The sequence below is a fragment of the Phaethon aethereus genome (genome assembly GCF_964289735.1).
Source record: "Phaethon aethereus genome assembly, chromosome: 6".
Taxonomy (NCBI): Eukaryota; Metazoa; Chordata; class Aves; order Phaethontiformes; family Phaethontidae; genus Phaethon; species Phaethon aethereus.
Genome location: NC_138580.1, coordinates 19,502,425 through 19,529,029, shown reverse-complemented (window position 1 = coordinate 19,529,029; position 26,605 = coordinate 19,502,425). Strand labels below are relative to the sequence as shown.

Below are 26,605 nucleotides of genomic sequence, written 5' to 3'. Positions count from 1 at the left end.
CTGAATCAAGGATCATTTTGTGATTTCCTCCAACAGAGATAGAACTCATCCCTGATTCATGCCTGGACCTCCACCTAACAACCCTATCTCCAGCCATCTCCCTATTGAAGCTGCTTCTCAAACCAGGCCACAATAACACCCACAACAGTTCTGAAATCTTGCCACAAAAATCCAGGATCTGCAGCTGACCACCTCCAGCAAGGACAGCCATGGAACAGTCATTTTCACTCTCGGCTGATACGGTGTAAGCAAAAAACCTTAGAGCGCACTTAGTGCCAATCCTTTTGCATATCTACATAGTCCAACAGTCTCAGCACATGATCTGAGAGAATCTGAGATCTTGAGACACATACAGATCAATCCAAGTATTTTTAATCTATGAGAGAAAAAGTCAGCACATCCATTTTCTCAGAAAACCGCTACTACTGAACATGCCTTGAAGCAATGGCAGACAGCCAGAGACAACAAGGAGTAAGCCATCTGAGGGCAACTGTTTGTTGATGTGCACATCTGTTTATGAAAACCTGCCTACCTGCTCCCAATGCAGGTACATGTACAACCTGTCCTTTTGCAATTAAGTACTTTAGCATCCAGAATCAGTACACAATTCTCATTTAGGAATTCTACCACTGATAAAAATAAAAGCATATTTATTTCAGTATGAATTTTGTCTGTACACACACTGAAAGATAACATGTGATTAAAACCAGGGGAGACAGGCTTCTTGTTGTGCTTTTAGAAATGCTTTCTCTATCCCTTCATTAATGCAGCAGTCAGACAAACGACCTGTTCGGTATTAGTGACTGATCTTGACCTTACAACTCAGGAAAAATTAATTATGTGGAAAAATCATTCATGCTGAAATACTGAATGCCAAAGCTCTGCAAACAATCCACCTCTGAAGCACTACAAAGCTTAAGTAAAAAGATACAATTTGAAGTACACATTGCAAGTATCATTACTGGCACTAAGACGAGCACCACATCTCTTCTGCTCACTCAAGTACTGCAGTTCTGTCCTATGTCCCCAGATTTTCACTCTACTGCCTCGGCAAAGAAAACACTGATCTAGAGAGACTGAGGCAAAATTCTGGTCTTGTGGATGTTCTTCCAGTCAGCGTTAATCACCATGATATTTTCATGCTTTCAGCAGTATATGTACTTGCAACATATCTGCACAATGGCTGCCCCAAAATATGCAAATACAAGTATTTGCTGGGCCAAGAAATTTCAGATGGAAATTTTGGTACATATTCAAATCAGTATTTCTGACATTTGATTGCTGACAGTCTAAAATTAAAAAATAGAAAAACACTTAAAATTTTAAGATTTAATCAGAAGAAATTGAATACTGATTTTCAGATTTAAACAACCTTCAGTTCTTCATATGAATTGCAGTTTTTGAAATGTTGCTGATATGGTGCTATTGAAACTTAAACCCTGTCAAAACTAGTCATTGCTAGAATATTCAGTAACTAGCTATTTACATTTTTAAAACATAAACCCATTAAATGTCTGTCAAAGAGCTAATTACATAATGCATATTAATTATCTAATTATATGATTTTTACTAAGCTACGCAATTAGCACCTGTTTATAGGACTTCATATTTTATAGTTATGTCATTAGGGAAAAGGTAAGTTTTCAGCAAAACCCAACACAATATACATTGTACAAGAATAAGACAGTAACATTTGTGAGTCACATCCACTGTTTCCAGATGGAAAAGTGCCTAGATGTGCTGCAAAACAAATGGACATCCTGTTAACAGCAACTGGATATTAATATTTACAATCTCTTAAAATCTTTTTATGTCACTTGGTATTTCTGGATGCAGTGATTCTATATTTAAAGACACACTGATCTGATCTTAAAGTGGACATGAAATTTATCAGAGAAAGTTAACGGCATTATGAAGGATTCTACATTGAATAATTGCTTTGTAAGAACAACTTAAAGAAACAAGAAAAGCTTCAGTAAGCACATTGGTGATAAAAAGAAGACTAGGGAAAATGTGGGCCCTCTCCAGAAGGAAACGAGAGACCTGGTTACCTGGGATATGAAGGCGGCTGAGGTACTCAATGACATTTTTGACAGTCTTCACTGGCAAGTGCTCAAGCCACACCTCACAAGTCGCAGAAGGCAAAGGCAGGAACTGAGAGAATGAAGAACCACCCACTGTAGGACAAGATCAGGTTTGAGACCACCTGAGGCACCGGAAGGCACACAAGTCCGCGGGACCTGATGAGATGCATCTGCAGGTCCTGAGGGAACTGCCATATGAAGTTGCTAAGCCACTATCCACTGTATTTGGGAAGTCATGGCACAGTAAAGTTCCCACTGATTGGAAAGGGGGAAACATAGCCCCTATTTTTAAAAAGGGAAAGAAGGAACACCAGGGGAACTACAGGCCAGTCTGTGCCTGGCAAGATCATGGAGCAGATTCTCCTGAAACTAAGGAAAATATGGAGGAAAATAAGGAAACACATGGAAAATAAGGAGGTGATGGGTCACAGCCAACATGGCTTCACTAAGTGCAAATTGTGCCTGACAAATTTGGTGGCCTTCTATGATGGGGTTACAGCATTGGTGTGCAAGTGAAGAGCAACTGACATCATCTACCCGGACTGGTGCAAAACATTTGACACTGTCCCACACAACTTCCTCATCTCTAAATTGGAGAGACATGGATTTGACAGATAGACCAGTCGGTGGATAAGGAACTGGCTGGCTGGTCGCACCCAAACTGTTGCAGTCAACAGCTCAATGTTCAAGCGGAGGTCAGTAATGAGTTGCATTCCTCAGGGGTCAGTATTGGGACCAGCGCCGTTTAACATCTTTGTCGGCAACACGGACAGTGGGATCGAGTGCACCCTCAGCAAGTTTGCCAAAAACACCAAGCTGACTGGTGCGGATGACATGCTGGAGGGAAGGAATGCCATCCAGAGGGACCTTGACAGGCCAGGTGGGCCTGGCCAAACCTCATGAAGTTCAACAAGGCCAGGTGCAAGGTCCTAGCATATGGGTCAGGGCAATCCTGAGCACAATATACAGGCTAGGTGGAGTATGGATTAAGAGCAGCCCTGAGGACAAGGGCTTGCAGGTGTTGGTTGGTGAGAAGCTCAGCATTACTCGGCAATGTGCACTTACAGCCCAGAAAGCCAGCCATATCCTGGGCTGCATCAAAAGAAGCATGGCCAGCAGGTCGAGGCAGGTGATTCTGCCCTTCTGCTCTACTCTGGTGAGATCCCACCTGCAGTACTGCCTTCAGCTCTGGGGCCCCCAACACAAGAAGGACATGGACCTGTTGGAGCGAGTCCAGAGGTGGGCCATGAATATGATCGGAGGACTAGAGTACCTCTCCTGTGAGGACAGGCTGAGAGAGTTGGGGTTGTTCACCCTGGAGAAGAGAAAGCTCCAGGGAGACCTTATAGCAGTCTTCCAGTACCTGAAAAGGCCTACAATAAAGCTGGAGAGGGACTTTTTACAAGGGCATGTAGTGATAGGACAAGACATGATAGCTTTAAACTGAAAGGGGGTAGATTTAGATTAGAAATTAGGAAGAAATTCTTCACTATGAGGGTGGTGAGGCACTGGAAGCAGGTTGCCCAAAGAAGTTGTGGATGCCCCGTCCCTGGAAGTGTTAAAGGCCAGGCTGGATGGGGCTTTTAGCAACCTGGTCTAGTGGAAAGAAGTTCCGGCCACCCCATGGCAGCGGGGCTGGAACTAGATGATCTTTAAGGTCCCTTCCAAACCAAACCATTCTATGATTCTATGTTATCAAGGTACTGAAGACTACAGAAGACTCAGTGCCAGGTTCAAAAAAGGGGGTTGAGTTCCTGCGCCCAAAATTGTCATTGCCAGCTTGATCCACTGGCAGCCACTTACCCCTGGAGACACCAAAACCCTAAATGTCACCCTGGAAACATCCTACCTGAGATCTACCCTTGCCTGTGCTTGGACTTGCCCCAGACTGAGCAGAGAGCCACCTACTTCATACATGCTACACTGCATGACATTTTACATCCTCCTATGAGAGACTACATCATACAGAGTAACACAGCCAGGCCCCTTTCAAAATGCAGCCATAACTGCTTTTTGAGGCACTGCTGAGGGAAGGAGTAATAGGGAGTTGCTGTGTATCATGTTGCCATTCACATGACATCATCAATATGGCCATCATGCAGCAGAGAACACAAAATTCATACAGTCAAAGAGAAAAGGAAAAAAAAATTATGAAGGGTAGGCATTTAGAAAGCTCAGGTTCATGTATTGTTGGAGATAGCTCTCTTTAGACCTGAGGCAGTTAACTTTTCAGATGCAGGACGTTGAAATACATCCCAGATCTCAGTATTTCTTTTTGGCTAGTTCCTGTGACTCCGTATGACAAACACAAGAACCTTCCATGTCCCACCACAAGAAGCTAACAATTAAAATCAGCAAGTTCCAGTCTCAGGAATGGGATATCGTATCTGCAACAGAAATTCAGTTTCATCCGATAATTACGACTTGGGGGGGGTCACACACCTCAATACAAGAGTGTAAGCACCGTAGTAACCAGAATAAGTTTGGGATCCCCTAAACAAACTGAAATGCAACTCTTTCAGGCACTATCTGAATTATTAGGCAAATATCACAAGATAGTTCTCACAACTTCTCGCTTTTTTCTACATGGTGATGTTAGGCGGTTTCTGCACTGTATATTATCAAGGATCTGTCCAATCTGTAAGACTCCAGAATGTTCTTGTTCACTGGAAGACGTGTCTAGGCAACTACATAAGGATTGTAAAGCAAGTGCAGAAGCCACTATACGTACTAAATCATCAGTCCTGCTTGCATTTATATATTTGGAAACTTCAAGGTAGAAAAACTTACCTAAAGTCATACATGCATGTTTACAGGACTTGATTATAGATCACTGAAAACTAGCAAACTCCTTCCACCATCATCTGTATCTGTGCACCGCTCTGAGAAATAAGTAGTATTTCTCTTTTTAAAATAAATTATGAGATCCTACTCTCTTGCTCACTTTTGCATCCTTACTCAAACCAGTAAGTTTACACATTGGAATTGCATTTCAGTATTTTCAGAAGAAAGAGACAATGTAATGCACAGAAAAATAATCTCTCACCTTCTAGATCTTCCTTTTCAAAATGTGTTTTGAGAATGGAGCGAGTTCCACCTCTATCCACAACAGCCTCTTCATCATTTCTCTGCAAAACAGAAAAAAGGACCGGTAAGCTGCTTCTCATTTGGAAGCTACTGGCAAGACTGTATAGCACTATGAAACAAAGATGCTTTTAAGTTATCTATTTACTCTTCCTACTCAGGAACAAAAAAGTTTTTAAGAATTTCATTTTCCTTATTAAAATCTATTCCTTATGCATCAGTTTTTATTGAGGTATGATTACAGCTAACTTTGACATAAAGAAGTTCTCCGGTTAAAACCTGGAAAATGAGTAAACACTGGTTACTGGGAATTAAGAAAAACATCAGTCAATAGGGCAGTGAAAGAGATGAGAGAAGAAATGTCTGGTTGAAGCAGCTTTATTCTTGTATTCTTGAAGCCAGGGATTGCATATGTATTTTTGTCTTTAGACCACGATCCTGAGCTACATGCAGAATTCCCAAATTATTAGCACTGATACTCCTTACACTTAGGCAAAGCTACAGAATGATACTCAGTGACAATATAGTAAGAAAGAAAACTTTAATACCATGAAAACAGGCTTCACTTACTGGTGAATTGCAAAGCTTTTACTTTCCTTTACAAACACCAAGTTGTAATTACAATAAAGGCAGATAGCACACACTAATAGCAGAAAACAGAAAACCTATTCTTCCTCAGGAACATATATTTCATGTTTAATTTTATACTGTAGTCATATATGCATTTTAACTGTATTCTCTAGTGCACTGTAAATGTACTATGTGATGAATTGATGTATTGTGCTCAGGCGAAAAGAGCTACAGAAATTAGTGATTTTGGTCACTTCTGACATGAAAAAAAAAATATCACATTTCCCTAAGTAGGGGAATCTTTTAGGAGTTCAGCAACAGGGCACTGGATGCTGTGCTAAAACAAGTATTGGCTTCCCTATGACTTTGACATCACCAACTGTAAAAAAACAGTTGCTAAATAAGCCTGTATTTCACAACATGATTTAGAGTGGTTTCCAGTAAATGATGATAAAGAAAAATGGATGAATTATACGAAATATCAATTAACGTATCATGAATATATATTTACTTGTCATTAGTGGAATGGTTTTAGTAAGTGATATTAGAACTAGAAATGCTTGATTTCCATATATAAAATTAGTATCGTAATGGAAGTCTGAAGTAAGGGGATCTGAATACCAGTGTTACATGCTAAATATATATCTATATATAGAATGCAATAGAGTATACAAGGAATACTTAAAGAGCAGATGCGCCAAACAAAAAGATTCATATCTAGAGCTGGATGTTGTGTATTCTGGATATAAGTTTTTGTTTCAGGCTCCTCTCTTTTTTAAAAATAGCTGTCATGCTGTAGCTATCTTATATAGAAAAATCCTAGGAACGTGTCAGCACCAAGCATCTGGGCTGTTAAAGAACGAGAGACTGAGAGTGTTACAGTGTCCTTACTGGAGCTTTCCCACAGATAATAGTATGTAACTAAAATCTGACAATGAGAAAAGGCCTTCTATGGAAACTGTTTTGCCTTTGATAATTTAGAACTAGGTAATAATCTACTAAGATGTACCAGGGCAGTATAATTTTGCATAAACCATTTGATCATCTTAGGTAAAATGAATCCATTATTTTAAGCAGTTAGATACAACTGGGCGTGTTTTGTCATGCTGGCATGATGCCATGCCCCTGGGTGAATGGTTAGGCAAGGTGCCAACAGCCAAGCATTACAGCCACATCAGAAGCAGTGCTATTCTAGCATAAGACATAGCCATCAGTATTTTACTGATCCTGAAAAGGCCTTATGGAAGCAATGTTAGGGGAAAGTCTACAAGGAGGAAAATATTAAATTGCTGGACAGTTTAAAGCCTTTACAGATCATCTAAGTAAACTAAATACAAATTAATTCATTAATATTTATCAAAATATGCTCATACACTTTGACTTCTCCTTTCCCATGTGTTCAATTTTCAGCTTCTGGCAATCTTTCTTCCCTGCCTCCTCCTCCTGTAATGTCACAGAAAATCTCATCTTTGCCTCATTCTCAGAAGTGGGTTTATTCCATTAATATTACAGGGAAGAACAGCTTAATTGGGAGTATTGTGTTGTTGCCAATTCGCTTGTCAAACTCTGAGCAAAGTCCAATTAAACAGGCCTTGCACTGTACACTCTCACTTCCCAGGGAGCAGTATGAAAGCCACCTTGCATTTACCCATGCTACAGCCACTCTGCATTTAGTCTAGAAGCAATTTCTATGATTCTTGTACTACCTCCTTGGAGGAGGGGAGAAGCGAAGGAAGGGCTCACTAGTATTTTAGTGCAATTAGGTCTTAATCTCATTTGGAGGTAAGCGCTATCACAATACAAGTAAAAATAGTGGCAGATCCGCTCCATTTTCCCATGATGACTAGAGACCAGAAACTTCATTTCAGTTGGTAATGCTCTGCTTTTTATTAGCATGTCAGGAAAAATATTAAATTATTATTTTTAAGTGTGGCAACAAATGAGAGTTTGAAACTGAAGGTACCGGCAAGACTAACCATAAGACAGTCATGGACAACAGAATTGATGCTCTGGGTGACTTTTAGCAAACCAAGAAGCCACCAACCTCCACACTAACATCCCCAAAGCCATTAATCCACTGCAGTTTTGCCCATCAGTTTCAGCAGGAGCAGAATAGGGCATGAAAACTAAATGTTTTTCAGAGCCATGCTATGTTTATGTCAGAGTTCTACCACTTCTTCTTTTCATTCCATTTCAAGGTGATGAAGGTCAGAAATTTTACACAGCGCACAAATCTGCTGGGACCAAGGTATTCAAACTATATTGACATACTGCAGCAGTCTGCAAACAAATGTGTGGACACACTGACCAGGTACGAGTCCTTGGAACCGTCCATTATTGCAATGAGTTGCTTGCTGAGTCCAGTGAACACTGTGGTCTACTGCTTAAAGCATGGGAGAGGGAGCCAGGAAGTCCCCGAGTGCTAATCCTGGATCTGCCACTGACTTGCTGCGTGGCCTTGGGAAAGTCACTTAATCTCTGTGCCTCAGCTTCCCCATCTGTAAAATAGGGATAATAATACTTACTTACCTACCTTCCTCACCAGGCTGCTCTATGCCATAATTAATATTCACACAGTATTTCAGAACTGTAAAGCTCTACAGAAGTGCTAAGTCATTCGATTTAGGAAAGTGCGCAGATTATCCATGTGAAGAGATGTTGACAGGAAACAACAGATTGATGAAAAATAACATTTAGGCATATATATATATATTATTTTTTTACATCAAACCAAAGTATATTAAAACCTTGCAATAATTTTACAGTGCACAGCTTTGACAACTTAACTGGATAAAGTTTACATAAAAATAAATATACTGGGCTCACTTTATGTTGGCCTAATTCAAGAGCAATGCTACAGAAGCCAGTGGAATTACATTTCTGTGAACCTGTAACCAGCGCACAATAAACTTGTCATATGTTTATAAACAACCTAACATTTCTCGATCTTTTTAATTATATTTTTTAGTATTTTATGGTTTTATATCGTTATTACACAATGGTTTACATAAAATGTAGGCACAAAACTATTTCCCTAAAGCAATAAAATATCAGCAAACACACAGTAGAAGTAATAATGTATCTGGGATACAAAAGAAAAAAAAGCTAAGGTTTTCACATGGAAACTACAAGCTCCTTAGAGACCAGGGCTCAGCAGCTCTACGCAATCCAGAGTTTCACCTCTTCATTCATTTTCCAAATGAATGCTGAAATAACCTTCACTACAGAGCAGCATCTGCTGCACATACTTCACAGGAAAAAAATCTATTTTAATGGAAGAGTCTTATAAACACAGTTGTTACTATTTTTGTCTTTTCGTACTGGAAGTTTAAATGCGGCAGGGAGTACAGAGAAGCAGGCAGTACAGTTGTTCTCCACATTCTTTACAGTGCAACCACACGTTACAACATTGAAACATATATTTGAAGCTGAACAAAATAAAAAGGAAATAAACCACCTTGGAAAGACATTTGGCTGCTACTTTTTGGTGTACAGTCATGAAGGAAGAAGGTCACCATGAGCGTTAGGAGAACTCATTTTCAACCCTTCGATCAACAACCTGCTTATCAGAGTATAAAGTGAGGTTGCAGCTGTTGCCAGGAATTGTAAGCATATTGGTTAGAAGGAATAAAAAAGCCCATGGTTTAGAAACTGAAAACAAATGTGTCAAGCGCCCTTTCTACCCATGTATTGATAAAGCTCACTACCCAGGATATTCCAAAGCTAGGTAAACGACCTCCTGGAAAACTTCCCAAACTGACCAGCTTTAGCTATGATACAGCCCTAACTGCGATTCCTAACATACTGCGAAGAGGCTTATCCTTAAACCTGTCACCTCCCTTCCACACCTCTGATCAATTTAATTAACAGAGAAACTACACATTTAGAAAAGCTGAGAAACATCATTTTATGACAGATGTTTTTGGGTGTTTTTAGTTATGGCTCTTATAAACTGTCTGCGCTTTCATCATGTGGTAGATGATTGAGTGGAAAGAAGAGGAAGGTAGCTGCTTTCAAAGGTGGACCCATACAAAGCCATGAGACACACGTTTTTAAATACCTAGGTGCTAACGCAGACACATATACTTGTAGAACTTCAGTATATTTCTGGCTGATGGAATTAGGATATATTCCTCATTCTGGATGACAAGAAGGTAGATTAAAGTCTAGGTGACAATACACAGATTTGAAGCTATCTATACATTTATTACATGTATTTACTAAAAAAGGAGAACCAATACATGATCTTAAAAGACACTGTTGCATACATCATAAAAGCTACCTGAATATTGCACAAACATTAACTGAAAATCATCTGTGCTCATCGCTAAAATAAATAAGAGTATAACAATAAATGTACATTAGGAAATAAAAGACTGTTAGGACAATGGGAAATTATTAAATAGCTTTATATCGTTATCACACAATGGTTTACATAAAATGTAGGCACAAAACTATTTCCCTAAAGCAATAAAATATCAGCAAACACAAGACAAAGAATATGTCTTGCTGTCCTTCCCTTGGTAGGTACTCTGCTCCACTGGTATGATATTTGGTGCTAATATATTTTGGACAAGTCAAAAATGGGTAACACTAAAATTTTCATTTTACATGGAAAACTATATTTTTTTTCTTAATCTTTCTTTCTATCTAATTTTCTTCATAGTTGGCTACACTTATTTTCTGTCTCTGACATTTAGTCATTATTTTCAATAAACCGGATCATTGCTTTTCTTTGAAATACAATGCAAAAATCAGCTACAAAGAGTAATAATATTCCAGAAAATTTTTCAGGGTTTTTAAAACTTCAGGTAAAATCCTTTCACTTTTTAATTACATTCTGAATACACCCACAGCACAATCAAAACATAACCAAAAAGAACCCTTTTTCAGCATCTTCCTTTCTGTAAAATATATAGCAGAGCAGAAGCCATTTTGATTTTTTCTGTACTAGAAATTATGCATATGACACACCTGCTGGCTCATAAGGAAAACAATCATGGTATTAATTACTTCTCCATATAAGCCACTTATTGATGATTAGACAACCTACATAATTCTCAAATGCCATCTGGAACTCAGGAATGCCTGTCAGCATAAAACATTAAACACTGCACTCCTATGAACAACAGAAAGCTGCATTATTTTATTTATTTTATATTATCAATGATTACTTAAAAGACGGACTCTGTAATAGATTCATTTCAGTTTTTGTATGTATTTTATCATAAAGTTAGTAGTATAGACCTTGTGTATTCACTTTTCAGATGGTCTGTAACCTAAACATTGATCCAGACATCACATACACACCGTAATTGCCTTCTCAGTCTGAAGATATTCCAGCGCTATCACTTTATGTTGTATTTATTTCACAGACCCATTACAGGACATTTGTATTTTTAAGATCTTTTTGGTTAAGTTCAGCTTGACACTTCATAAAGACAGCATTATTAAAGATAGAGAAAAGTGAGTTATTTGAACTCAGGAGCTGCCAACAGCATACTGGAAATACCTTGTAAAGACAATTAACCTAAATGGCTAAAAAGCTGTTCTATGTAGACGGATGCCTCCCTGTTGTAGGTGGCAAATCACTGGCGACTGCCATGTTCAGCCTTGTCCTTTAAACTGTCCTTGAGCAGACACAGTCACACAAAACTGATTTAATGCAAGGTGTACGCCCACAATTTTGATGCTAAAATTCTTTTCGTTTTCCAAAGACAAGCACGGGGGGGAAACACCTTTTTTAATATTACTGTGTTTAATTGCTTATATTACATATAATCATACTTAGCAATCTTTTGAGATGGAAAGTACAGTGAATTTTATCTTTCTGATGAAATATAATTGCTTTTCCATTCCACTAGCTACATTATCTCATCCTTTTCCCCTCTATCCACCTATCAAGGAAGACTCGTCAAAACACATCTATAATGCAATAAAGTCTGTTCTGTAAGGTCTGAAGAATTATTTTTAAAAGTGTCTCTTTAATTGTACTGCTTTTGTGGCAGCTTTCTACAGTCATCACTACTAGTTAACATAAAGCACTTATTCCTTTTAGTTAGCTTTATTCCACATAGTTCAGGCTATGCAACAAAGTAAAAAGCAATTAGTTTTCATTCCAGATTTGCATCTTCCCCAGGGCTGCACGTCATATGCATAAAAGCATCCTTCTCTGTCTCTTTTTATAGCAACACACAAGATACTGTTCAGCATGACTCAATAAAGAAATACCAACTTCTGCAATGCTGCTAAAAATTGCACTAATCGGCACTGGCTCCAAAGAACTGATTTGCTACTGACCTGAGACTGAGCACATGTTTAATGTAATAATGCAAGTCCTGTAACATATCAACATAGATGAACGTCGCAGACATTAAAATCCAAGCACATACTATTGTTATAAATTTAATGAGATGAAACACAAGTAGAAAATGCACACATGAATAAAACAAAACAGTTGCACAGACATGTAAATGCTAACTAATCTGTGTTAATCTACATTGAAGCATCCTGTGCTGGTTATATACCATTATGCACAATACAGCCACTCTGAACTGATGCATAAATGAATGCATAACCACTAAACTATTTCCTTATCATTTGATAAGGAATCTTCTTTCTTAGAATAGCCATTTTAGGTAGAAACAATACATTTCTTACATTTGCAAGGCAAATATGTTACTTTAACTATCTTCAAACACCTATCCAACTGAAGACAAGATTGCTATTAAAAGAAGATAAAAGAGAAAATCAAGGCAAAATAGTAACTTGATTTGTTGCCGTACCGAGATGACCCATTTTCTCCGTCTGCACTCTCCCACTGGAAAAGGACTCCGTTGTACCAGTAGCTGCAGTAACAGAACGGGGGAGGGGGAACAAACCAAATCAAAAAACACCAAAAACCCAACATTCCCACTCAACAGGCTTGGGCAACCTGATTTAGATGAAGATGTCCCTGCTCACTGCATGGGGGTTGGACTAGATGACCTTTAAAGGTCCCTTCCAACCCAAACTATTCTATGATAAACCTGCTGGAGCACTGGATATAATAATGAAATAATGAACTGTTAAAATCTTTCTGGATTCTGGTACCTGTTTTAAGCACCTGCACTTAATTGCAGCTATGTCTGCAATGTTTTGTATGCCTCAGAGTAAATTAATTTTAATTTAAGGAATGCTTAAATGACATGAGCGCCTTACTAAAACTGAACAAGGCACTTGGATAACTGTTCTTTTGAACATTTTCAGTCATGTTAAGATTCTCGTAACTTCTCCCCTTCCTTCCTATCATATCACATCTGCTGAATTTGTAAACTAATCTTTATTCAATTGCTAGTCTCAGCCAGACCTCTGGATAAATAAAAGACAGCGTGCTTTGCTGCTACTTAAGGGATGTAGAAGTTGGGTCACATCTGTATGACTGAGATCTTACTCCGTTCGCTTTGTATTTTTCTTTACTACACTGTCAAATAGTTAAAAGTTATGGAGTCGAGAACAGCACAGATTTCAAGCTGAGGCATGGTTATTTTTTTTCTGTGGTTATTTGAATGTCTTATGTCATCCTAGGGCAGTCCCATTAGCTGAAATCCTCTTTTCTCGCTTCACAGCAAAGGCTGTATCAACTACTATGGAGAAGTTCAGCAGCATGAAGATGGATGTGAAGACTTTATCCAAAGCCCAAATGAGATTTACTTTTAGCTTGTCTGGGCTCTCTCTTGGCCCAATGCCAGGTGAGGATACATCCAGGATAAAAGCATTATTTAGGTGTAGTTAGAAGTTAATTGTGCTGAGTTTAGCCCACTATGCAACAGGATATTAGCTGCTGGGCAGCAAATGGAAAAAAGTAAATTATGTTAATTGCTAGTTTCTTAATCAGCAGTAGGATATATTGGGTTTTGATCTGCTTTCAGCCTCAGAAAAGATGACATGTTTTCAGGTTTGTCTACCTAGAAATAAGGTCAGGGAGAAGAATCATAGAAGGCACTCTTCTTGCAGCAGCTACTCATGTGGAAGTAGCGAGTGCAAAGAAGAAAAGAGGTCACGACCAACTTACCAGAACCTGTTTTAACAGCAGCTACAACACAGGAGAGAGGACTTTCTCTCTTCCTTTACAGCCACAAAAATTATGTAGTTTGGAGTCTGCATCTTTTACATACAAATGTATGCCAACCATAGTTCAAAACATCACCTTTTTTTGACATTGCAAGCCAGCATGATCAGTAACAAATTAACTCTCAGAAACTCCCAGTGATTCTTCTCTTTCTCAGAGCAACCCACAATTTTCAGTTGTATTTGACAAAAGCTCTCTACAAGCACAATCCAAGGATTATTCAAGGCAGCAGGGAGGATGTTCCAGGACAGAGATATTCTAAACTCAGGTTAATTGCATAAAACCTCTGGCACCTGACTGAAGTTGCCTTAACTGGAGATGACATCACCATCAACTTTTGTACTAGCCAGTGCAAAGAGATGGGCACTTCCACAGGATAAGCAAGATCTTAGGTAGACTGACTGCCACTGAAGATGGGCTGAAAATTGTTGAGACTTAGGAGGGACAGATTAGGACTATCTGGAGAGACGGCACAGTAAACTAGATGGACTGTTAGTTTGATTGAGTGTGATTATTCCTGCATAGTCAAACTCATCACTAACATGCCAAGTAAGTTTTCCAACACTAGTAATATTGTTGCTGTACTTGCAGTGAAGGTAGTCAGTCAGAGTAACTTTCCAACTGTAGCTAAGCCTGTCTAACTAAAGTAGCCTCAGTAACCTTTAACTGAAGTGTTAAAAAATAGCATGACACTTTTGTCATCCATTGTCAGGAAAAAATTAACTTCAAATACCGTACAATTTTCTGTTACATGCCCAAAGATTAAACTGGATTCACAGAATCATTAAGGTTCCTGGAAAAGACCTTTAAGATCATCAAGGCCAACCATCAACCCAACACCACCATGCCCACTAAACCATGTTCCCAAGTGCCACATCCACATATTTTCTGAATACTTCCAGCGATGGTGACTCCACCACCTCCCTGGGCAGCCTATTCCAATGTTTGACCACTCTCTCAGTAAAGAAATTTTTCCTAATACCTAGTCTAAACCTCCCCTGGCACAACTTGAGGCCATTTCCTCTCGTCCTCTCACTAGTTAGTTGGGAGAAGAGACCAACACCCACTGCACCACAGCTCCCTTTCAGGTAGTTGTAGAGAGCAGTAAGGTCTCCCCTCAGCCTCCTTTTCTCCAGACTAAACCACTCCAGTTCCCTCAGCCGCTCCTCATAAGACTTGTTCTCCAGACCCCTCACCATTCCTTGTGGTCCTTCAGAGTCATCTTCTATATGATCTATTATCCTCCAGAAGAGAAAAGGAGATTATTGTGTTTGTTTTTTTTAAACTGAAACTTGTAAACAACTTCCTTGAAGACAACTGACAAGTCTTTCTTGGCCAAAACGTATAAATTCAAATGTAGGGTTTAGTCTGAAGAGTTCCCAAATCATCTGTTATCTTCAGGGAGTTACTTCAACAGAAAATCCAAAATGGATGACCCAGTACTACTCATCTCCAAAGACTCAGGCTGATCTACATGATTTTGTTGTCACAGAATCACTAGGTTGGAAAGGACCTTCAAGATCATCAAGTCCAACCATTAATCCAGTGCCACCATGTTCCCATGTCATGAGTGACTTTGTTATCAAGGCAACTGTAACTGACGTGATTGAAATACACAGATTTGTATCACCCAGAAATGTTCTGCTGCATGTAAATGAACAGTTACCCTAATGGAAATGAAGATACCTTTTGCACTGTCTATATAGTCACAGCATAAGACATGAAAAACTTTCCATCTCATAATTAGACAATGACATTCTGATTATCTTTGCTCTCACTCTTTATCTGTCTCAGGTCATTAATAAGCCACGGTGACTGAGGAGGGGAATGCCAGAGAAAACAGTTAGGAGCCACTCTATTCACAAAGAAGATAAAAAATAATTATGTACTTCAAGCCACTGAAGAGATGATCTGCTATCTGAAAGTTCAGGTAGTCTAATTAATTCACATAGGGATTAAGAAAAGCAGTAAACAGTGCATGCAGCTGGGGGGGAGGGGCACGGGGAGGAAGGCAGAGAAGAAATAAGTGAGATAATAAAACTGATAAAGTGTTCTGAGATAACAGGGCAAATAAACAGATTTCAGATACCAAGCTTGAAGTTACTTGTGCACCACTTCTGCCCACAGAATGAAATACTGCACTGTAAAGAGAATTTTCTTATCAAAGACTCACTCAAAATATATTGGGAAGGGATCATGACAGTGGACTAGATAACGAGGGATTTTTGTAGTTTAAAAGTCTAGACAGCACAAACGCACCAGATATACATTCACAAATTTAAAATGTGCTGCCAAAGAATCAAAGGTAAATATGAACTATAAATAGTAGTTCAACTGGTTTTCCTACCTCAAGAGATCTAAGAATTGGACATGTACAAACTGTTTGCCTGCTGTAATCTGGAAGCTTTAAACATCATCACTTCCATGACCTTGTTGTTCTAGACCACTCAAGATATTTGACAATAAAAACAAGCTAAAAGTTAGAAACAACTAACTAAAATGACTTTAACGGTGTGCTTTATATTGAAATTACAGAATATAACTTTTGGAAAAGAAAAGAGACAAGTATTACTATAGAGTAGAAAGTAAATGTGAGCATAGCATTACCAGCTTATAAGTTTTGTCAGTGCTTCATATCAAAGGATATTATTGTTAGAAAAGAGCATTATTATTTTCATTGACAATTTTCTCATGATGCCACTAAATTGACAGACCTGCATGCTGTAGTGAACAGCAAGGGAGGGCACAATGATCACCATCAGAGCTTTGAAGGATATTAGTTAACCTTTAACTATTGCCTACTTTAGGAATTTGGGAGTGGTTTTGGTGGTGGCAGCTATGGTATTTGAAATAGAAAGGCTGTCAGGATTGCATTGCTGGTTTGGCAGGGAAACTTTTCCAAAGCATAAATTCTTTTCAACCCTTCTCACAGGCATGGTATTTACCTGTTTGTTTATGTATTTACTAGATAACTAGTATCTCATTATATTTCACCTTTCAAACTCCATCTCCTTGATCTAAATCTCCCAAGTGTTCTGTATTTTGAGAAAATGGCAGAAGTTACTAGATATCAAGTTTTACTGGCACAAGTAATGAAATTTTTTAATCACCTGTATTTCACTATAATCCTCTAAAGTGATAACAATTACAAACACAATGATGAAAAATAATATGCAGCAGATGCTCTTCATACCCTTCCTTGCCAAGACAACATCACCTCCTTTTATTAAAGAACGAATTTTTTTGTGATGAACACAATAAAGAAAATTCTTATCGTTTAACATTATGCAGCAAGCTACTTGGATCAGTCTTTCATTTATTGCAAGCTTGTACCAGGCTTAGTACAATAGGCTCCTCTTCTTGGCACAATCTCAATGTAGGTACTTAACAAATAATCTCCTGATCTGTATTTGGTCTTATAAACATCCTTCCTTACACCTGCAAATTCTGCCTACCTTTTCTTTAACTAGCGTTGTTATCAAACATGTATGTGCATGCCTGTGTGGAGAAAGAAAAATAGTGTCTGTGGGCTCCACTGACATACACGCTGCAAATATATGCATAATGTGATAGTCAATAATTCAAATAAATTACTTGATTTATAAATATTTCAATATTCATTTAATTTAAAAGATATGTGTCCTGGTTTCAGCTGGGATAGATTTAATTTTCTTCATAGAAGCTAGTGTGAGGCTGTGTTTTGGATTTGGGATGAGAAAATGCTGGTAACATACTGATGTTTTGGGTTGTTGCTAAGCAGTCAAGGACTGTCCGGCTTTTCATGCTGGCCTGCCAGTGAGAAGGCTGGGGGTGCACGGGAAACTGGGAGGGGACACAGCCAGGACAGCTGACCCAGGCCGGCCAAAGGGATATTCCATACCATATGACATCATGCTTGGTATATAAAGTTGGACAAAGAAGAAGGAGGGGGAGAGGGGACGTTCAGAGTTATGGCACCTGTCTTCCCAAGAAATCATTATGTGTGATGGAGCACTGCTTCCCTGGAGATGGCTGAACACCTGCCTGCCCATGAGGAGTGGTGAATGAATTCCTTGTTTTGCTCTGCTTGCGTGCACAACTTTTGCTTTACCTATTAAACTGTCTTTAACTCAAACCATGAGTTTTCTCACTTTTACTCTTCCGAATTTCTCCCCCATCCCACCGGGGGGAGTGAGCGAGCAGCTGCATGGTGCTTAGTTGCCAGCTGGGGTTAAACCATGATAACATGTTATAGCTTGTAGGTATACAAACAATAAATAGCCTCGGGTTAAGAATACTTGGCAACCTAAGTATAATAACATGTGTACAACTAACACACCTGCCCAGTCATTCACAGATTATATTTCACTTTATATATAGATTACAGGAGTTTTGAGAAGGAGCTTCCACAAAGACTGGGCACAGTAAGAGAAAGTGCACTAACGATGGTAAGATGAAGAGCAACTGGGAAATGAAAACCAATACTGCCAGTAGACCAAACACAAAATCCAACTTTGTGGTGAAAGGGAAAGGAGAAGGCAAGTTGTAAAGCCTTTAGAAGAAAGACTAAAGTTTGTATTTTGAGAAAATAAGTAAATAGACTTCAAAAAGCAAGTGATGTAGGCAGAGCAATAAGCCAAGACGACATTAACACCAGTAATGCAGTGAAGCAAAGCTTTAAGTATTAAAGTCAGAGAGGCAGATGAGATCATAACAGCGATGGTGTTGAGATAAGCAGGCCTTCAATCTGATTTATGGCTACCTGGACAAACAGAAACTGTCAGGCCTCAGAGCTGCATAGAGCAAGAGCAGCACACCAGGGAAGAAAAGAAAACCCAGGAATTCTTTCTGACATGATTACACTCAGGTGACCATTGAAGACCAAGAAAATTTTCTGACAGGTAGAATTTAACCGGAGTGGGGGAAGAGCACTAAAAAATTAAGTAGTGATGCCTTCATAAAGATTATGCTTATGGCTACATTATCTGAAGGTGTGGAGGAGGATGCAAAGGCTGAGGACGGATTCCTGAGCGATCTAAACACACACCTACATACAGAAAGAGGAGGAGGGGGAGAGGAAGACCCACCCAATAAGAAATTGAGTCTGAAAAGAGAGAGAATCAACAAGGATAAAATTACAAATGTCTAAGAACAACAAAATTTAGTGAAGACTATAACATAACATCACGCAGAGATGACAGATGGAGTGGAGGAGAATAAAGGACTATCCTGGAATTCCTCCAGGAAGAAGTCAAGTGGAACATGAGTGAGAAATTTCAGTATAGAAGACAGAAACCAGAAGTGAGCAGTTCTAGAAAGGCATTAGAAGACAAGAAATGAAGAAATGAAGACAATTGTACAAAACATACTAAGGGGTGTGGAGATGAAGGAGATCTAGAGATAGGACATTAATCTGGTGAACAGAAACTTCTGAGGTTGAGTTGAAATTTGCAAGTCAAAGACAGACAGATGGGAATAGGTAGAGTTGTGTGCGTGCAGAGCATAAAAACATTAAAAAGGCAGGCAGAAGGAAATTCTACCGTTAAAAAAAAAAAGCTAGGAGCAGGTAGAGCTTAAGAACAAGAGCACAGAAGTACCAACTTGCTTTGAGCCAAATTCAGAGTGTATATTGTTGGAGGCAACAGCCTCCACAGAAAGGACCATAGATGAGACAGTGTTAATAAACAAGGGAGGAAAGTTCTGTGGGCTGAAAGGAACAGCAGGAGGTAAAAAGAATCTCCAGGTTCTTTGAGACCAGTAACATTCCAGAAACATCAAAAAAATAAAAGGAAGACCAGATAATGGAGGACATGAGGAGTTTTGCACCTGGAGGAAAAAAGGAAGTGACAGGAATGGCACAGAGAGAAGGCTGAACCGGAGGCAGATGTAATCTAAGGGAAGAAGGAAAAGACAGAGAAGATCAGAAGAAATGTAATTCGGACATGGGTTAATGTAAGAGCATGAAAAGCATCAGAAAGCAGAGAGATAAACAAGCATCAATAAAGCAATCAAAAATAACAAGAGAAAGGAAACAGTACCATCCTGATTGTTGCTCTTTCATGTATCCTGAAACTTCTGTTATCTGAGGCTGTTACATATACTCTCTCTGACATGTATTAGTTGTTTTAATAAATTACACAGTGATTTAAAATGCTAGTTGATAAGGATGACTTGCTATGACATGCCAGGAAAAGATTTAATCCACTGAAGCTTATATTGCATGCCAAGTCCACATAAAGAGTATTGGTTGAGGCATTTTATACTTGTATGCTCTGTAACTGTATTAGAAGTTCATGCCAACATACGCTAATAAATGTTTTGTAATGTAGAACTGGACTAATCCGAGCCCTGTTCTCCCAGGAATTTTAATCGTATTTATGGATTTTTTGCCAGAATAGCATACTGATTGCTTAATTCTTCTCAAGATATAGTACACAAAAGAATAAAGAACATCACTGGTAAAGTGTTCTTGGACATACAGATGTCTGGGTTCTTGGGGAGGCAGTGTTTGGGGTTTTTGTAAAGCAGGCTGTTTTGTTATTTTAAGCCTACTTTTTCTTTTTGAAGCCAAACATCAGAGCTAATATGTCCAATACTTAACTTTACCAATGATTATTTTCAAGTAGAAGATTTCTGAAGACAAAGGACTGTAAACAGAACAAGGCCAGCTAATGTATTTTAAACCATATCTATCCCAGGAAGTTACACAGGGCTTTTGGACTCCAAACAAGGGTGCAATCAGGTCTGCTACACATAAGAACCACAGTTTTCAGCTAAAGCTCTAGGACTTGATCTGCCTAAGATGACCAAAAAAAAAAAAAGGAAGGGGAAAAAAAAGTTAATTGAAATTCATTCCTTCCCTGTCACTATGGTATGCTATTAAAGTCACAAATATGCACTTAAAAAACAAAGGGGCACCAGCACTTAGAAAAGGATTAAAAACTATGTGTAACAATTTTATTTTCTTTGAAACATTTATGCTCTAGTATAATTTCATCTCCTGATGTAAACATAGCAAATTCAAAACTCGAGGAAGCAGGTTTGTGATCCATCAGGATTACAAATCCATTTCCAAGTGGTGGAATTCTCAGTAGACTGGATACTACATTAACTTGCACCTTGCACAACTCCTGTGTAGTCAATCCCAGCAGGATAGGAGTTAGGTTAGATTCCAGATAATATTTATTTTAAACTATAGCATTGCCATGGACTGCAACAGAAGACTTTAAAAAGTGCCTATTGTAAGAGCTTTTCTCTGCTTAGAAACACAATGAGCATATTTTAAACTGGGACAGAGCATAGAAAAAGTCAACAAGAGATTAGAAGCAATAACAGGAAGTCAGAAAAACAGAACTGAAATCTCCCTTGAACCTTTGTCTATCCTTCAAACAAAAAAAGCCCAAAGCTTTTACAAGACCACTACAGATGGAAATGGCATCTCCCTGTACAGCTTACATTTAAACTGAAGAAGTTTTTATAGAGGTTAAAAAGAAGAGAGAACCAGAAAAACCAAATGTCCCCACTTCTCCCTTTCGCGGTAGATCTGATTTGCACAGGGCACTCAGGGAAGCCTGCCCATTCACCTCACCGCCACTGGAACAGCCAGTTTAGCCTAACTAGCACTCTGCCTATGCCGTTTATTATTCATGTGCTAAAAAAATAAGGGGCAGGGGAGCGGCAAGTGACATTTAATTAGTAAGTAAAAGATATAAAATGTCTCCTTTTCAATAGCATAAAGATCAAGTCAAGAAATCCTGTGCATAGTTCCATTAATAGATACTACTATTATTCTCTTGAAAAATTTATTATTATTCTCTTTCTTGTTAATTTTTCATTACCCTGAATCACAAAAGTAATGCTCATGACAAATAATGATAAACGATTAGCAAAGGTGTGATGACTTTTTTAATCTGTCCATGAAAAAATGGACTCTGTGTGACATTATTAGCTTGTATTTGTCTGTATTGTGTTTTAAACACTTTCTGAATGTTTCTGCTTCCTCAGTTTTCTTGTTACTGTTATGCTGCATTATATTTCTGTGAAGATCCAGCCAGACTAAAAGTAAAGAGGTATTAAATTTGCATATCGGTCCAACAAAATTACTCTCAAGATATTTTAGTCAACAAAACCCAGTTTATAATGCCAAATTCTACAGGTGAGACACTGGGTGTGGTGTGTAACATCCTTACTTGAAATCACTTCTGGTACCTTTGAACTGGATTACTTGCACTCACCTCTAGTAGCTTTGAACTGGAAGACCACACACATGATGTCAACTTCGAAAAAAGATCTCCACAAGTGTTTGTAAAACAACCAACCAGTAAGCCTGTCACTGGAAATTGGCAGCTTTAGAGAAACTATTGTAAAGAATAAAATTACTGGACACATGAGTAAGTATGATATAGAGGAAAACAACTGGTCCTGTGGAATCACGTCTCACAAACTACTGTAATTCCTTGAAGGAGTAAAGAAGCCTGTGAATAAAAGAAATTCATTAATAAAGTCTGCTCTGACTGCCAAAAGGTTTTGAGCACGAGTATTCACTGAAGGTAACTGACAGAGCCTAAGCAGCAATGGGATAAGAGGAAAGGTCTTTGCTGGGCTAAGAAATGATAAAATGAAGAAAATAGAAGACATAGGGAAATTGTAACTTCTTTTGGCAGAGCGAGGTCACCAGTGCAGAAGTCATCACTGGAATTCTGGTGAGAGGAGATCTGCACTGATACAAATGTATAGATGATTTTCGACATGCAGCAAGGTGACAAAGTTTGCTAAAGGCAGATAATTTCCCAATCAGTTTCATAAAGATAAAACTTAAATATGAAGAATTGCAGAAGGCCCTTAGCACACTAAGGATGTTAAGGATGATAAAATGTTGGATGGAATTCAGTGGGAAAGTTGTAAACTAATGCACAAGAGAGAAAAACAATCCTAGTTTCACATCTATAGTAAAACTTTCCAGGCACCACCACTTAGCACTGGGGTCTTGGAGTTTTGGTTAAAAATCCCATTAAAATGTCATATCAAAGTTCAGCAGCTCTGGGGAAAAACGCAAACAGAAAACTACGAATTAGGAATGCACAGGGACCAAAACAAAGGTATCCTTATGCCCACTGTATATATCTTAAGTTAACCTGCAGACTGAATATGCAGTGTAATTGGTTCCTACTTGCCAAAAAGGATATAGTTGAAATGGAAAAGATTCAGAGGTAGAGAACAAGAATATTTACTGTATGAGGTGGATATATTGGAAGTCTATAAAAACATGATGGGTATTGAGAGGCTGAATAGGGAAATTACTGTTCACAATTTCTCCCAACATAGTACTGAGGACGGCGGTATTAAATGAAGACAGCTGGAGCCAGGTTCAAAACAAACAAAAATACATAGTTCTTCACACAGCATATTGGCAAGCTATGAAACTCTGGTGGATACTAGAAGTTTACTTGAGTGCAAAAAATGTGTGGGCATGTTTAGGGAAGAGAAATCTGTCAAAGGTATCAAATCCAAAACCACTGTTTCTGGAACAGAAAGTCCTGAAGCCGTGAACTGTGAGGTTCTCGGAAAGCACTCACTGTGCACCTGCCCCACTATCACACATTCCCCTAGGCTTTTGACCAGTATCAGGGAGACAAGACACTGAGCTAGACAGACCTTTAGTCTGGCCCAGCACAACCATTTTTATACTCCTGTGTTCCAGGGAAAGGCATGGCAACTGAGGTAGCTGAAGGAGATCTGAAGTCCCATGCTGAGATTGATCAAAAGGCCCTTTGACAAGCGACTAGGAAGTTAAAAATACACATTAAGTTCAAACTGAGCAGAATTGCGCTAGGAACCTGATGAAGCAAAGAAAACCCTGCCTTCATTAACACAATCTCCCAAAGTGAGGGTTACTGAGCATGGGGTTCTTCTTGTCTTGGAAATGATGTAACTCCCTGCTGTTTTCTGAGAAGAGCGGTGTTGTTTCATAATAGTTTGGTACGTCAGCGTACATCACTATGCCTATCCCAAATAGGTAAACTGTGAACCGAGAGAGGAAGATACATGGTGATGAACATGCTGGGAAGGCAAGAGCACCCATTGTGGGAACAGTATAAGCTCCAGGGCTTAACCAATTTACTTTATAGGATCCCTGCTGCCCAGCTCTGTATAGACAGAGGTGCCAGAAGTGTCCAAAGCCAAAGAGCCTGAATCTTGTTTGCTATGAATGAATAAACAGCATAAGAGATTCTTCAGCTCACCCAAAAAAATTTTATGCTGTGCATAGTAGAAGATAAAGGTGCTATTCTTTACATTCCTATATTAAATTAGAGATCTACAGGTGTGTAGAGTGTAGCCAAGCAAAGGCAGGAATATTAAAAGGAAATTAAACTAGAAATTGATAATGACATTTTTATGGACATAAAAAGAGGCCCATGAGGGAAATAAAGTCTAAGCGATTACCAGGGAAATTTGTTTATAGCTGATGATACAGACATTGCTAAAAATATAAATTTAATCCCCGTCTCAGAAATTGCAAGGGATACTAAAAAGGAAACAATTTAACATTTCTTATCTGTTGAAGCAGGCAAGAAAAGGACCAGAGCATGTCTCAGATCTGTGCTGAGGTTGCTGCTACTGTAGATGTTCAGGACATAACACAGTGCTAGTAACTACTTTTGACAGCACATATTACATCTCTCACTGACATCCACAGCAAATATGCATCTTTGCATTAGAAGTTAGATGGCTGAGAAATTTCACCACATCTGCACCCTACAAAACAGAAAACCACTCAGGAAAGAGGAGGAGGAAGAGAGCAGAAGGCAGACTGGGCAATAACCAAGCCCAGTGAGTCACTGCAAGACACTCACTAGCAGCAATGAGAAACTCACTCATGACTACACGCAAAGGACTGGTGACAGTACATGGAGATCTAGCAGAAGGGACAAGTCTGGCGAAGGCAACGAGGCAACCAAGTTCCTAGAGTCGTCATCATTTCCTTCCAAAACAAGATAAAAATGCCAAGACAGCTTCTCATTTTCATACGCTTCAAATTTCATGTGTTAGGTAAACTTTACTGGCAATATTCAGCCACCTCCATTAAATACCTGTGCCCTGGTGATCTAAGAAGTCCTACTTTTGACATGTATTAGCACAACTACCACAACTGATATTCTAAAGATAAAATCCAGTCACAGTTACCAGACACTGAGCTTCATCCTAACTAGCACTAACAGAACTAGGCCCACACTTGCCATGTGGAATCTAAGCACCCTATGAATAACCTTCAGCAGAACATACAGCGCCACAAGAAATCACTGTATTACTGTCATTGTTTCAAAACCATCATTTTGTATTTTCCATAAGTATTACATTTTTCTAGTGATCAGTGTACTCCATTAAAAATATTACATGGCAGTCAACACTGAGGTAACACCAAGCAACCTCCACTTTCTTATATACTAGGAGTTGCCTAAATTTAAATTTTAAGTTGTGATATGCACAACCGCTGTTAAAAACACAAATATATGCATGAAGTTTAAAATTTTATATTCATCAAAATTTATTCCTGAAACAGGACTAGAAAAGTTAGACAAACAATGGGGAGAAGAAAAGAGGAAAGAAAAGTATCTTTTTTTTTTTTTGCAAGTTTAAAGTATTTCAGATAACCTTAGCACAAAAATAGAAAATAAACACTTAAATGTCTTTAAAAATTGAACTGAAAAGTGACATCAGCTGGTATAACTGACCTGCATGGCTAACTCTCAGACAGAAACCCCCTAAAGCATAGTTAACCGCCTCATATAATAAGCTTGACATCAGGTCTCCACCATGCAAATTCCTATCTCCAAACAGACTCCACAGCTTAATGGAATTGCTCAGTTGCAGCTCCTCTTACTAATGCAAAGACAAAGTATTGCTCTGCTGTTCCACTTGCAAGATTCAGGCATAAAAGTGACACTGCTTTTCCTGGAAAATTTTAATTGCAGGATTGGGACATAATACTGATATTGCTTTTGTTAGAATAGTTTTAATTGGGTTAAATGTGGATGCAAACCATATGGGTATGATTTCTTGCATGTATTTTAATGACTCTCTGTGCCTGCATAAAATCTTTAACAAAGAGAATTCAAACAAGTGAACTCATTATGTTATCAGGAGAGAAATGAATGAATCGAATCATTGAAGGATCCTATATACATTTTTGTTTTATTTAAAGCAGCCGGGGGAGGGGGAAAGGAGGAAGCTATTATAAAAATGAGCAAATTTTTACACTACCTCAACACTCTCTCATGTCACTTAATGCCTGTTTTACATTTTCATTCAATGCACCAAGCTGAATATTTTATATCAGTTGATGGTTGCTGCATCAGTTGAGAACACTTGTGAGTTCTGTGCATGCTCTGAGTTTCCACTAGAAATTAACAAATCATTTTTGGCAAGTTTACTAAAAACATACCTTACGAATCCCTGAGTTCATGCTCCCCACAGTTCACCTTTTTTTTTTTTTTTTTTTAAATCGATGATATCATATTGATGATATCTTTTTATTTAGTTACTTTAAAATTTGCTTAGCTCAGAATATTAAAACCTAACCTTTCCGTTTAGGATTTATTCTCTGCTTTTATCACCTGGCATTGGGCCACATAGATTCCATATAAGACATTCCAAAACAACAGGAGGTTTCAACACTAAAACAACTCCTATGAATTAAGCAAAGGTATTTCCAAAGCTTTTCTTCTCCATAAGATTACCAAGAAACATTACTATTTATAATTTTCAGTGCATTCAGCCC

General features: G+C 38.6%; 1 protein-coding gene across 3 annotated transcripts in view; it reads right to left on the bottom strand.

Moving 5' to 3' along the window:
- Positions 1-26,605, bottom strand: part of SLC4A10 (solute carrier family 4 member 10) — a gene marked incomplete at its 5' end in the record, with an annotated part of 165,923 nt that overhangs the window by 98,897 nt on the left and 40,421 nt on the right. For all 3 annotated transcript variants that reach the window (XM_082001332.1, XM_082001333.1, XM_082001331.1), the window contains one exon: positions 5,131-5,212. In XM_082001332.1, the coding sequence (XP_081857458.1) occupies positions 5,131-5,212 (82 nt within the window). The remainder of the gene's footprint in view (positions 1-5,130; positions 5,213-26,605) is intronic.